The 13,573-nt window shown below is 41.2% G+C and overlaps 1 protein-coding gene across 4 annotated transcripts in view; it reads left to right on the top strand.

The window, feature by feature from the left end:
* The window catches only part of LOC115211123 (dual specificity protein phosphatase 3-like), a 108,162-nt gene that overhangs the window by 28,098 nt on the left and 66,491 nt on the right, over window positions 1–13,573 (top strand). For 3 of the 4 annotated variants that reach the window (XM_029780058.2, XM_036501931.1, XM_029780057.2), the window contains exon 2: window positions 13,135–13,218. The exons of the other annotated variant lie outside the window; for it this stretch is intronic. In XM_029780058.2, coding sequence (XP_029635918.1) covers window positions 13,135–13,218 — 84 coding nt within the window. The remainder of the gene's footprint in view (window positions 1–13,134; window positions 13,219–13,573) is intronic. 4 annotated transcript variants of the gene reach the window in all.

Raw genomic sequence — 13,573 nt, forward strand, 5'->3', positions numbered from 1 at the left:
GTCTCTCTCAGGTAGAGGGAATAAAGTATGAAACAAAAACTGAAGTTGATCTTTTATCTCTTACTTGTCTCAGTTTCTAGACTGGCCATACTGGAACACTGCTTTGAAGAGTTTTTAGATGTAACCATCCCACTTATGCATACTTATATACATTAAACTCTGCTTGCGAAGACCTGTTGAGGCAAGTGAAATCAAAATCGATGACTAGCTTCCGTGCTAGTGGAGCGCTAAGAGCACCATCCAAGCGTGATCATTGCCAGAGCAGCTAACTGGCTTCTGTGTCAGTGGCATGTAAAAAGCACCATTCAAGCATGATCATTACCAGCATCGCCTTACTGGCACTTATGCTGGTGGCACGTGAAAAATCATTTGAGCAAGGTTGTTGCCAGTGCCACTGAACTGGCTCCTGTGCAGGTGGCATGTAAAAAACACCATTTGAGCGTGGCCATTGCCAGTTCTGCCTGACTGGCCCTCGTGTCAATGGCACGTAAAAGCACTCACTACACTCTTGGAGTGGTTGGCGTTAGGAAGGACATCCAGCTGTAGAAACACTGCCAGATCAGACTGGAGCCTGGTGCAGCATCTGGTTCGCCAGTCCTCAGTCAAATCGTTCAACCCATGCTAGCATGGAAAGCGGACATTAAGTGATGATGATGCACACACACACACACACAAACTCAATGGTCTTCTATCAGTTTCCGTCTACTAAATCCACTCACAAGGCTTTGGTTGGCCCAGAGGCTACAGTAGGAAATACTTACCCAAGGTGCCACACAGTGGGACTGAACCCAGAGCCATGTGACTGGGAAGCAAGCTTCTTACCACACAGCAGATTAAATGTTGTACTGTATTTAGTTTTGTCCCTCTTTGTTCTGAGTTCAAATGCCAGCAAGATTATGTTTTGTTTTTCTTTCCATACCTCTGGGATCAATACAACAAATACCAGTTATGTAATTGGGTTTATTCAGTCAACTGCACTCTCACCTTCAGGTCTGTGGCCTCGTATCAGTTGTCAAACAAACCATCACCATTGCCATCATCATCACTAATATGATTTTCACAACTGATATCATCATCATCGTTACCATCGTCATTACCACCATTACCATTATAAACATCATCTTCACAACCAGCATCACTATCACCGTCACAATCACCACCACCACCATCATCATCATCATCCTTCCATCTCTATATCAAATATCTAAGTAGAAAAATATGTTTATTAACAAACAACTCCTTTGAGATTTCAATATTTCTCTCTCTCTCTCTCTCTCTCTCCCCCCACTCCACCTCCTTTCATCTACACTCCTCTTGCTGCATCTCATAAATATTCATGAGCAAACCCATTTCTCCCTTTTTTTCTCACTTTCTTTCAATCCATATAAGTATGTACATCTACTTTTCTCCCCCTCTCCCCCTCCCTCTCTCTACATCTCATGAATATTCATAAACATCCCATTCTTTCTCTCTATCTCTTTCACTATTTCTCTGTCTATCTTTCTCTCTCCATCTATTAATATTAATAACATTACCTTTTCATTTTTCTTTCCCAGTCTCTCTCTCACTCTTTCTCTTGCTCTTTCCATCATAAATATTCATAAGCAAATCCATTTCTCCTTTTTCTTTTCTTTCAATCCATATTTCATAAGTATGTATGTCTACCTCTCTCTCTCTCTTCAATTTTTCCTCTCTCTCTCTCTCCACTTTTCTTCCTCTCTCTCTCTTTCTCTCTCCACTTTTCTTCCTCTCTCTCTCTCTCTCTCCCCTCTCTCTCTCTTCTTTACTCCTTAGTGATCTCAGCTGTCTCAGAACTCAAGCACAGACCAGTTGCCATGGACACAGCAGTTAGCATGGACACCAAACAATGTATCTCTTGTATATCTGATACCTGGGTATAGGAAAGTAATATGAAGGCTTCTGTCGTTGCTATTTAGACCTGCTTCGAACATAATCAAGCAGATCTATGATCAAAGACGCTCCAGCAATGACCATCCCATATTTCTAGTGGTAAATAATCTAATGTATTTTTTTAAAATTTAAAATTAGGGTACATTTTGAGGGAGATTCAGCCGCTATTTCTAACAGATCAGGACCACTTGTAGGCTCCTTCAGTGACTCTTGAAGAGAAATGTGAATAATGTGCATTGTTATTTAACCCCAGGACAACCTAGATTGTGCAGAACTATGATCAATGATATTCTAACCATGACCATCCCATTTGTAATTAGACACATTGTAAGAAAGATTACATAATGCAGTGTCTTCTTTTACTAAAATGGGAGGTTGTAAATTGAGGGAGATTTAGCTGTTATTTCTGTCAGGTGTAGCTGTCATGCAGAGGTCTCCCTTGTTAAGCTCATACCCTTATACAAACATCACACTGTTATGATGTGATTTCTATTTTTAACAGGTTTTGCTATCATGTACAAGTCAACCACATTCACTCATACATTTATAGATACACACCTAAAGCTGTAGTGTGTGGTTTGAGGAAGATTTGGCTGTGATTTCTATCAAATCTGGCTAGCATGTAAGGGCTTGCTCATTGGCTCATGCAAGCATCTATCTCACAATCTTGATGTCGTGAGTTCAATTCCTGGTGGCATTGGCATGTCCTTGAGCAAGACACTTTATTTTTCATGTTGTTCCAGTTCACTCAGCTGGCAAAAATGGGTTCATCATCATTATCATCGTTTAACGTCCGCTTTCCATGCTAGCATGGGTTGGACGATTTTGACTGAGGGCTGGCAAACCAGACAGCCACACCAGGCTCCAATCTTGATCTGGCAGAGTTTCTACAGCTGGATGCCCTTCCTAATGCCAACCACTCTGAGAGTGTAGTGGGTCCTTTTTACGTGCCACCGGGTTGTACCTGTAATTCAAAAGGGCCAGCCTTGTCACATTCTGTGTCACTCTGAATCCCTCTGTGAACTATATTAAGGGTATGTGTGTCTGTGGAGTATTTAACCACTTGCACATTAATTAAATGAGTAGATTGTTTTGTTGATTGGATTAACTGGAACCCTAGTTGTCATAACAGAGAGTGTCAATATTGTTATCTCCCACTTCATGTGGAAGTTGTGTTAGAACACAAAATACTGCTTTATTTACCATGAGAGGACCTCTCATATGGACTGATATTGCGTAAAAGCATTCATGTTTATGTCGTTGACAGGCGATAACCATCCACTATAGCCATCCATCCATCCATCTCATCATCTTCATTTAACATCTGTCTTCCATGAATTGGAGAGTTTAATAGGATCTGACAAGCCAGAAGACAGCATGTTTTCTATTGCTGGCTGTCCTTCCTAATGCCTATCACTTTACAGGGCAATGTGTACTGAATGCTTTTTTGTGGCACCAGCATTAGTGAGGTTGCTGAGTAATTTGCAAGGCAAAGAAAAGAAAAGGATAAAAGTCCCTTTCAACCAAGTGAGAGTGTATCTGACTGAGGGGGAGGTGGATTTACACCAGGTGTTGAAGGCAAAAGTAAGATAGTGACAAGCACAAGTGTTTTACTGTAGAAGCTTCTATCATCATCATTATCGTTTAACGTCTGTCTTCCAGGCTATTCTCAAAGTTTTTTTCTTTTAATCTATGCCAATTTCTGGTTTGCTGCCTCATTCTCCTTTCGACAAGTGTATTACTTTCTTCTGCCAATTCTTTGATTTTTCTTCAAGCACTCTCCTTCAGTCTGATCATTAGAATCATGTGTGGATTAAATAGTATTTCACCCTTTAGCATTTGGATTACTCTTCTAAATGTGATGCTTATTTATTGACATCATTTTGAAATAGTCATGCATTAGGAGAAGCGTAGGAGTGGCTGTGTGGTAAGTAGCTTGTTTACCAACCATATGGTTACGGGTTCAGTCCTACTGCGTGATACCTTTGGCAAGTGTCTTCTACTATAGCCTCGGGCCAACCAAAGACTTGTGAGTAGATTTGGTAGACGGAAACTGCAAGAAGCCCGTCGTATATATTTATATATATTTGTGTATGTGTGTGTATATGTTTGTGTGTCTGTTTGTACCCCAACATCGCTTGACAACCAATGCTGGTATGTTTACATCCCTGTAACTTAGCGGTTCGGTAAAAGAGACTGATAGAATAAGTAGTAGGCTTACAAAGAATAAGTCCTGGGGTCTATTTAGTCGACTAAAGGCGGTGCTCGAGCATGGCCACAGTCAGATGACTGAAACAAGTAAAAGAGTAAAAGAGAGTATCTCATAGCTTCAAGATTTCGATGACATGATTGCTTATATGTAGAATGACATTGTAGGGAAAGTGTAAGAAGCCAGATTTGACCAGTTTTAATGTAGAACAGGTAGAACATTCGAACCAGATATGGTTGGTTTAAATATTAAAGGATTAAGGTGGTTTATCTTCTTTGAAGACAGTTACTCTCGTTTTACTGTCTTTTACTTGTTTCAGTCATTTGACCTGCAGCCATGCTGGAGCACCGCCTTTAGTTGAGCACATTGATCCCAGGATTTATTCTTTGTAAGCCTAGTACTTACTCTATCAATATCTTTTGTTGAACTGCTAAGTTACGAGGACATAAACACACCAGCATTGGCCTGCTCGCTTAGCCAGCGGGATAGCGTCATTTGAAGGCTAAAACAATGCGAAGCGCATTGTGACCAGCGATGTGTAGCAACATCTGATAGCCTTTTATTTTATTTGTTTCAGTCATTTGACTGCAGCCATGCTGGAGCACCGCCTTTAGTCGAGCACATCAACCCTAGGACTTATTCTTTGTAAGCCTAGTACTTATTCTATTGATCTCTTTTGCTGAACCGCTAAGTTACGGGATCATAAACACACCAGCATCGGTTGTCAAGTGATGTTGGGGGGACAGTTGTTCAATTAGTAATAAAAAGCTATGATATTAGTTAAGGATTGCCAGTGACAAGGATAACACTAAAGTACCTCAAGCTGTTAGAAATAGCAACCAATGTGGAACCCTCAAAAAAAAAATCGCTCAAATTTCCAGACAAACAGCAACTCAACTAAATCTCTCCCTAATCACACCCTACTGTCTTTACTGACACTCCACCGGTTATGATAATTGTTCCTGTTGATCTGATCAATGAAAGAGCCTGCTTGTGAAATTAATGTGAAATTAATGGCTGAGTACTCCACAGACATGTGCACCCTTAATGTAGTTAGTTCTCAGGAAGATCCAGTGTGGCACAGAATGTTACAAGGATGGCCCTTTGTAATTAGAGGTACAACTCATTTTTCCCAGCTGAGTGGACTGGAGCAATGCGAAAAATAAAGTGTCTTGCTCAAGCACAAAGTGCACTGCCAGGAATCGAACTCATGACCTTATGATCATAAACCAAATATCCCTAACCACGTGTCTTCATCATCATTTAACGTCTGCTTTCCATGCTAGCATGGGTTGGACGATTTGACTGAGGTCTGGCGAAACAGACTCCAATCTGATCTGGCAGAGTTCCTACAGCTGGATGCCCTTCCTAATGCCAACCGCTCTGAGAGTGTAATGGGTGCTTTTTACGTGCCACCGGCACGAGGGCCAGTCAGGCGGTACTGGCAACGGCCATGCTCAAATGGTGCTTTTTATGTGCCACCTGCACAGGAGCAAGTCCAGCGGCACTGGCAACGACCTCGCTCGAATGTTTCACATGCCACCAGCACAAGTACTAGTTAAGCAACGCGGTAACGATCACGCTAGAATGGTGTGTTTAACTTGCCATCAGCATGAAAGCCAGCTTGTTGCTCTGGCAACAATCTCACTCGTATGGTACTCTTAGCGCTGTCTTAAAAAGCACAAAAGACAGGATGGTCACAGAAGGAAAGCTTTTGACTTTCAGTCTCTTTGATTGCACTGACCTCTGGCTAAAACACAATAACAACAACAACAACCAGTTAATCCACTTTTATCTCTTGCTTTAATCATCATTCTTTAGATTTTTTTCTCCTCCATATCTATTTGAGTATTTTATCTGATCTCTCTCTCCTTCAGATCTCTCCATCATTCATAGTTTGTCTACAACCAGCTTCAACCTAGCACTCACCCCACCACCACCACCACCACCAACAACAACAACAACAACTACTACTACTCCATTTATCTACAACATTTCAAATGAAACAACATCATTAATCTTAATCAGTTACAATGTCCCTCATCTCACACTACCACCACTGCCACTTCTACTCGGCCTCCTCCTCCTGCTCCTCTTCTCTAACACCAGTAGAGAAATAGTAACCAAATTGCTCTTTTATCACGTCCCACTGCCATAAATAAGAATCTATTGGACAATACATGGTCAGTGTGATAAAATACACTTAGGATCAAAAGTTTTCCCATCTTGTGTTTCTTTTGTAATTTGGGAGTAATTTAGCTGTTATTTCTTTGGAAGTTTGACTGAAGCTGCTATTTCTAGCAATTTGGTACTCTTGCTGTTGCAGTGTTATTGGCAATCCCTTGTGGTCAAGGATTGATGTCCACCAGATTTAACTTCTGTGGACCCTTATGTAATTACGTGGGCCATTGCAAAATTCACAAGTCTGCTCAAGAAGAGAAGCATACTGGTCACTTTGTGCTTCATTTTACACTAAAACTTATTCTTGTGTCAGTTATTTACCAAAGATTCCCATCACATCTTTGAATAGCTTCCTTTGTCCTCTTGCAGGTATGCTTTTCCTGTTGTGTACCTGTGTTTGTTAGTTAGTTAGTTAGTTAATTTTTTGGCTCAAAAAGCAAAAAGCAAGGCCATGTAGGGGGACGTGGAGTTATGTACAGGGTGGTGTTCATGTAAAGAGTTCAGGCCACTTGAGGTCAAGAGAGATCTTGAACCGAGCGGTTGTCGGCATCTTCACCATCTTGTCTGGCAGCTTATTCCACAGATCGCACTCCCAACACTGCTTGATAACTGGTGTTGGTTTGTTTATACCCCAGTTGCTTAGTAGTTTGGCAAAAAGAAACCAATAGAACAAGTACCAGTCTTAAAAACCAAGTACCGGGATCAATTCATCATCATCATCATCATCATCATCATTTAATTTAATTTGTTTGTAATTTGCATTATACTCATATTTCCCACGAACCAAAATAACAGCTACTCCGAGTTTCACACTCCCGTTTATCAGACAGTTTAGATTGATTGATGGAGTAGTAGTAGTAAAATCAATCTAAACTGCCCGAATGGCAACGTGAAACTCTCTGAGTAGCAATTTTTTGTGATGTTTTTGCAGCTTTAATAATAATAATAATGAAGTATATATAAGGTGATAAACTAAGGAAAGGAATTCCTTCAAAGGGGTGTGTAAAACATCCACTTCACCTGTACTTCAGTTGAATACCTCATAAATATGGGTGTAATGCAAATTACAAACAAATTGAATAGAGAGATACAAATCACAATCCAATAATTTATTTATATTATAATATAACATAATATACTGTAAATATAGTATGATGTAATATAACATCATCATCATCGTTTAACATCTGTTTTCCATGCTGGCATTTGACTGAGGACTGACAAACCAGATGGCTGCACCAGGCTCCAATCTGATCTGGCAGTGTTTCTACAGCTGGATGCCCTTCCTAACGCCAACCACTCCGTGAGTGTAGTGGGTGCTTTTTACATGCCACCGGCACGGGGGCCAGGGCAGGCTGGCACCAACCACAATCGGTTGGTGCTTTTTACGTGCATTAACAATTATTTTTAAAAAGCCAACAATTTGTTTCGACTTTATACATTTTTTGATATATAAACAATTCAAATTCCCTCTCGGAGTGGTTAGCGTTAGGAAGGGCATCCAGCTGTAGAAACTGCCAAATCGCTTGCCAACCCTCAGTCAAACCACCCAACCCATACCAGCATGGAAAGCGAACATTAAACAATGACGATGATGATGATATACACAATTATTTGAAGGCTTCATTCGAATTAAAGTATATTGATAATTAGGACCCCAAGTCAGGCACTTGAATTAATTTTTTTACAATCCAGCAATTCCTTCGGCTGGAGGGTATATCAGCCGAAACATTGTGTTAAAAACAAACAAGATGAGGTCAAATGTAAATGATGATGATGATGATGAATGTACATAATTCCTCTCTCTTAAACATAGAACTATATAGAGACATGTCGTATCACTTACATATATAACCACACAGCCATGATGCCAACCAGATCTATGTCCAATATGTCGACTATACTTACATGTGTGCATATGTGATAGGATGGGGGCTGGATGTTTGCAGTTTGGTTCCGCTGTCAGTGCTGTGTGTAAGATGAGATTACACAAGACAGTAACGACATGATACTGGGATTCATTATTACCGTTTTTCCCATCTCAAGGAATTCAACAAACATTCTTTGAATCAATCAGCAGCTATTTACTCTGAATCAATATTTATTTACTCCAAGACCTAATCTGTCCCATCAAAGATCTTGGTTGGATTTCGAATTTGGAATTGCAAATAATTGGATTTTAGTTTCTAATAGACCTTGGTAAAAGCTATGAATGCATCAGGTTCCAAGTGATTTCTCTTTGATTGTCTTCATAATGTAAAGATTAAAAAACAAATTACCCCAAGAAAAAATTATGATAAGAAGACAAGAAAATATTTTAAATGATTGGGGTTGTTAAATTTTTATGGCTCGTGGAACCCAGATTCCATTTTATATTTGAATAATGCGCACACACACACATACACACACACATGCACACACACATACATACATGCATATGTACATGGAATAATATACACACATGCAAACACATGTACACAGAGAATCACATTCATGCAAACACACTCATACATACATGTTTCCATGGAGAGAGAGGAGGAGGAGGAGGAGAAAGAGAGAGAGAGGGAGAGACAAGTTCAGAGAGAAAGAGAGAGTGAAGGAGAATAACAGTCATTCTGCCAACTAACCAGTAGAAATATATTCCAGTATGTTCCTGACATATTGTGTCGCTAGGCACATGGCCTAGTGGTTAGTGCAGCGGACTCGCGGTCAGGGGATCATGGGCTCGAATCTCAGACCGGGCGATGTGTGTGTGTGTGTGTTTATGAGTGAAACACCTAAGCTCCACGTGGTTCCGGAAGAAGGTAATGGCGAACTTCTGCTGACTCTTTCACCACAACTTTCTCTCACTCTTTCCTCCTGCATCTAGCAGCTCACCTGCGACCGACCGGCATCCCATCCAGGTGGGGTACTTATGTGCCAAGGAAACTGGGAAACCAGCCCTTATGAGCCAGGCGTGGCTTGAGAAGGAACAAACAATGTTCTTGACTATTTTAATACAACTTCAAATACAAGAAACAAACATCTTTCTGAGCCATGAGCTCTCACTTTTCTTTCTTTTGACACATTGTGTGTGTGTGTGTCTGTGTAATAATGGTTTCAAATTTTAGCACAAGGCCAGTAATTTCAGGGAATGAGGCTTGTCAATGACATCAGCTCCAGTGTCCAACTGGTCTTTATTTCATCAACCCCGAAAAGATGGAAGGCAAAAGTTGACCTCGGCAAAATTTGAACTCAGAATGTAAAAACAAATGAAATACCACTAAGCATTTTTCCCAGCATGCTAACGATTCTGCTAACCGTCATCAATTATAATGTGTCTGGTGGCGAGCTGGCAGAAACATTAGCATGCTGGGTGGAATGCATAGCGGTATTTCATCTGCCACTACGTTCTGAGTTCAAATTCCGCCGAGGTCGACTTTGCTTTTCATCCTTTCAGGGTCGATTAAATAAGTACCAGTTATGCACTGGGGTCGATGTAATCGACTTAATCCGTTTGTCTGTCCTTGTTTGTCCTCTCTGTGTTTAGCCCCTTGTAGGTAGTAAAGAAATAGGTTCAAATTCCACTGTGGTCAACTTTGCCTTTTATCCTTTCGGGGTTGATAAATTAAGTACCAGTTGCGTATTGTGATCGATCTAATCGACTGGCCCCCTCCCCCAAAATTTCAGCCCTTGTGCCTAGAGTAGAAAAGTATAATAATGTGTCTATGGTGTATATGTATATATAGGCGCAGGTGTGGTTGCTTCTTGAACATGTGATTTTGGGTTCAGTCCTGCCTGCATGGTACCTTGGCCAAGTGTTGTCTGTTATAGTACCAGACCAGCCAAAGCCTTTGTGAGTGGATTTCATAGACAAAAACAAGAAGCTTACTGTGTGTGTGTGTGTACCCTTATCTTGACATCATGTGATGACTGTAAATGAGCCGCACCATCATACAAGCATTTTTGTTTGTTTCCATTCTGCTGTGAAAAACAGGTCTGGCCATGGAAAAATATTTTGCTTGGAAACAGGTGAGAGTTGGTGACAGGAATGGCATCCAACTGTAAAAAAATTTGCCTCAACAAATTCCACCTGACTCATGCAAACATGGAAAAGTGGACAATAAACAATGACTATCACACACACCACCACCACCATCATCATTATCATAATTATCAACATTGTCATCATTTTTGTCCCTTTTCCATGCTAGTATGGATTGGATAGGTTATTGCAGTCAGTCAACATGTACTTACGAGTGTCCTCTCAGATAGACCAGAAGACCTCTTTACATTTGTGCTTCAGTTTTGACCATTTTTTTTTACAGCTGGATGCCCTTCCTTACACCAACCACTTTACAGAATATGCTGGCTTCTTTTTATCTGGCACCAGAAGTTGAGTAGTGTCATGTCCTTGACAAGACTAAAACAACACCACAATACCCTGTCTCTGCTTGATCACCAACCTCTTTGTAGAGTTAGAAGGATGAGTGATAGAGGCATCAATGATAAGTCGTGAGAGGGATGTGGGATAAAGAGTGGAGTGATTGAAGTATTTAGTATTCTGAGATAGATTTGTATTTCCAAGGTAATACAAGGTGACTGGCAGAGAAATAACTGAGGCCATGGATGTCCGAGATAGAAGGAACAAGAATAAGTTAGCCATCAGAGTAACACACAATGGTGACAGGTTGTCTAGGAGCAGAGGATGATGGTAGAGTAAACTGTGCATAAGTGGTCCAATGTGGCCATCTATATACATAGGCTCAGATGGAAGCACTCCGTCGGTTACGACGACGAGGGTTCCAGTTGATCCGATCAACGGAACAGCCTGCTCGTGAAATTAACGTGTAAGTGGCTGAGCACTCCACAGACACGTGTACCCTTAACGTAGTTCTCGGGGATATTCAGCGTGACACAGAGAGTGACAAGGCCGGCCCTTTGAAATACAAGGTACAACAGAAACAGGAAGTAAGAGTGAGAGAAAGTTGTGGTGAAAGAGTACAGCAGGGATCACCACCATCCCCTGCCGGAGCCTCGTGGAGCTTTAGGTGTTTTCGCTCAATAAACACTCACAACGCCCGGTCTGGGAATCGAAACCGTGATCCTATGACCGCGAGTCCGCTGCCCTAACCACTGGGCCATTGCGCCTCCACTATACATAGGCTACAAGACAGGGTTGAGCGATGGGAGGAGGATAAAGATCCTGTCTGAATTATTTAGACTCCTAGGGCTGATTTCCGAAATTTCTGTGGCATATGTGTTTCCCCACTGGAAGGGACATCATTCTGTAGTGGCACAAGCAGTCAGCGCCATATTGGATGAGATCTTGCGGCAGCCATTGCCATCTCCGAGACTGGAGTGAGACCTCACCTGCATCCATTTGCCATGCACGAGATCACAACGAGGTCCGTGATGGCAAACTGGATATAAGGGCCCAACAAACAAATTCTATCTCTTCTTCATCACAAGCGCTTGCTGAACACACTTCGCTGGCTGGGTCTGCAGGCCAGTCCTGTCTGCATGTCGTATCTCCAGAGGCAATGGGCCTGCGTTAATGGAGATACGAGACACACACAGCTTGAGATGGTAAATTGAGAGCAACATGTTTTACCTATTCTGTGTAACTTATAAATAAACTGGTTGTGAATTGCATTTTTACTTAAGACTTCTTTCCTTCCCAGCTGGAGCCTGAAACAACACAAAGAACAAATTTAATGGGAGAAGGCGATATTCGTCCAATATTGTGAACCTTTCCTCCCATTATAGTTCCATTGCAGGATTACTTAGTTTTTCCAGCTGAGTGGCTGGAGCAATGTGAAATGAAGTGTTTTGCTCAAGAACACAATGTATTGCCTGGTCTAGGAATTGAAACCACTATCTTAAGATCATGAATTGAACACTCTGACCACTAAGCCATGCACATTGGTGTGTGATGTGAGTGTGAGAATGGAAAGTAGATGGGTCCTGTTCCAATGAAGGATTGTTGGTGAGAGGGTCAGCATAGGTGTCAGGACATTCTTAGTTACATTTGAAGCTATGTCTGGGGAACAGAAGAGATCCCATGCTGTCCTCTGTCACACTGGAAACATGGAACAGTGAGAACAGAGAAGAGGAGGGAATGATTGAGAGATGAACAATAGACATGGGTTAAAGAATGTTTGAATGTACGGGAACAAAACAAGCAGAAAAGGCATTGCTTTTTGCCCTCTCCCTGCACATGTTCCCTATTTGCCATTATCCCCTATTTACTATATAAATCCCACACTGAACCCTTTTTAAATTCATCTTCTTCTCAGCTACCCTCACCCACCCTTATATAAAGTTGGGTAGCCATATATTCAGCAAGAGACCTATGCTTGTCTCTTTGTCATTCTTTAGCTTTTTAACACCAGGCATAATGCCACTCCTTCCACTTTTAGTTATAGGGTTTGTTTGTTTTCCCCTTGACTTTTTCCTGTCTTGCAAGTTACTTGGCAACCTTATTAGTGCCAGTGGCATGAAGAAAGCACCAAGTCCACGCTGAAGTGGTTGGCATTAGGAAGGGCATCCAGCCATAGAACCTTACCAATGCTGACACAGAAGCTCAACACAGCCCTTTAGCTTTCTGGATCCTGTCAAACCATCCAACCCATGCCAGCATGGAAAACAGACATTACATGATGATGATGGTCATCATCATCATTGCCAACATGGTATTTTTCTAATTAATATGCAATTTTATTTATAATTAACCGTATTATGACTGAAGTGTTAAATATTTAATTATTGCAAAATTAATTAATACTGTTTTAGTGTTATTTCATGTTTGAACTTTACCATTGTCTCACTAAGGATGTTTTTGTTTTTTACAGGGATACGTCGGTTTTTAGAGATGAGGAGGGATGAATTTACTCGTTGCATCTCTATCAGCGAGATGATTGACCCCGAGAGCAAAGGTGACATTTTCAGCTATTAACATATTAATAAACACACACGCCTATATATATGTGTGAATCTATACACACACACACACACATCTTTAGAATTATACATTTCATACTTACATACATACAAGTGTGTGTGTGTGTGTGTGTGTGTGTGTGTGTGTGTCTGTTTGTGTATGTATGTATGTATATATATCATCATCATCGTTGTTTAATGTCCACTTTCCATACTGGCATGGGTTGGACGATTTGACTGAGGACTGGTGAGCCAGAAGTCTGCACCAGGCTCAGTCTGGTCTGGCAAAGTTTCTACAGCTGGATTCCCTTCCTAATGCCAACCACTCCGAGAGTGTAGTGGGTGCTTTTA

This window comes from Octopus sinensis, linkage group LG4 (genome assembly GCF_006345805.1).
Source record: "Octopus sinensis linkage group LG4, ASM634580v1, whole genome shotgun sequence".
Taxonomy (NCBI): Eukaryota; Metazoa; Mollusca; class Cephalopoda; order Octopoda; family Octopodidae; genus Octopus; species Octopus sinensis.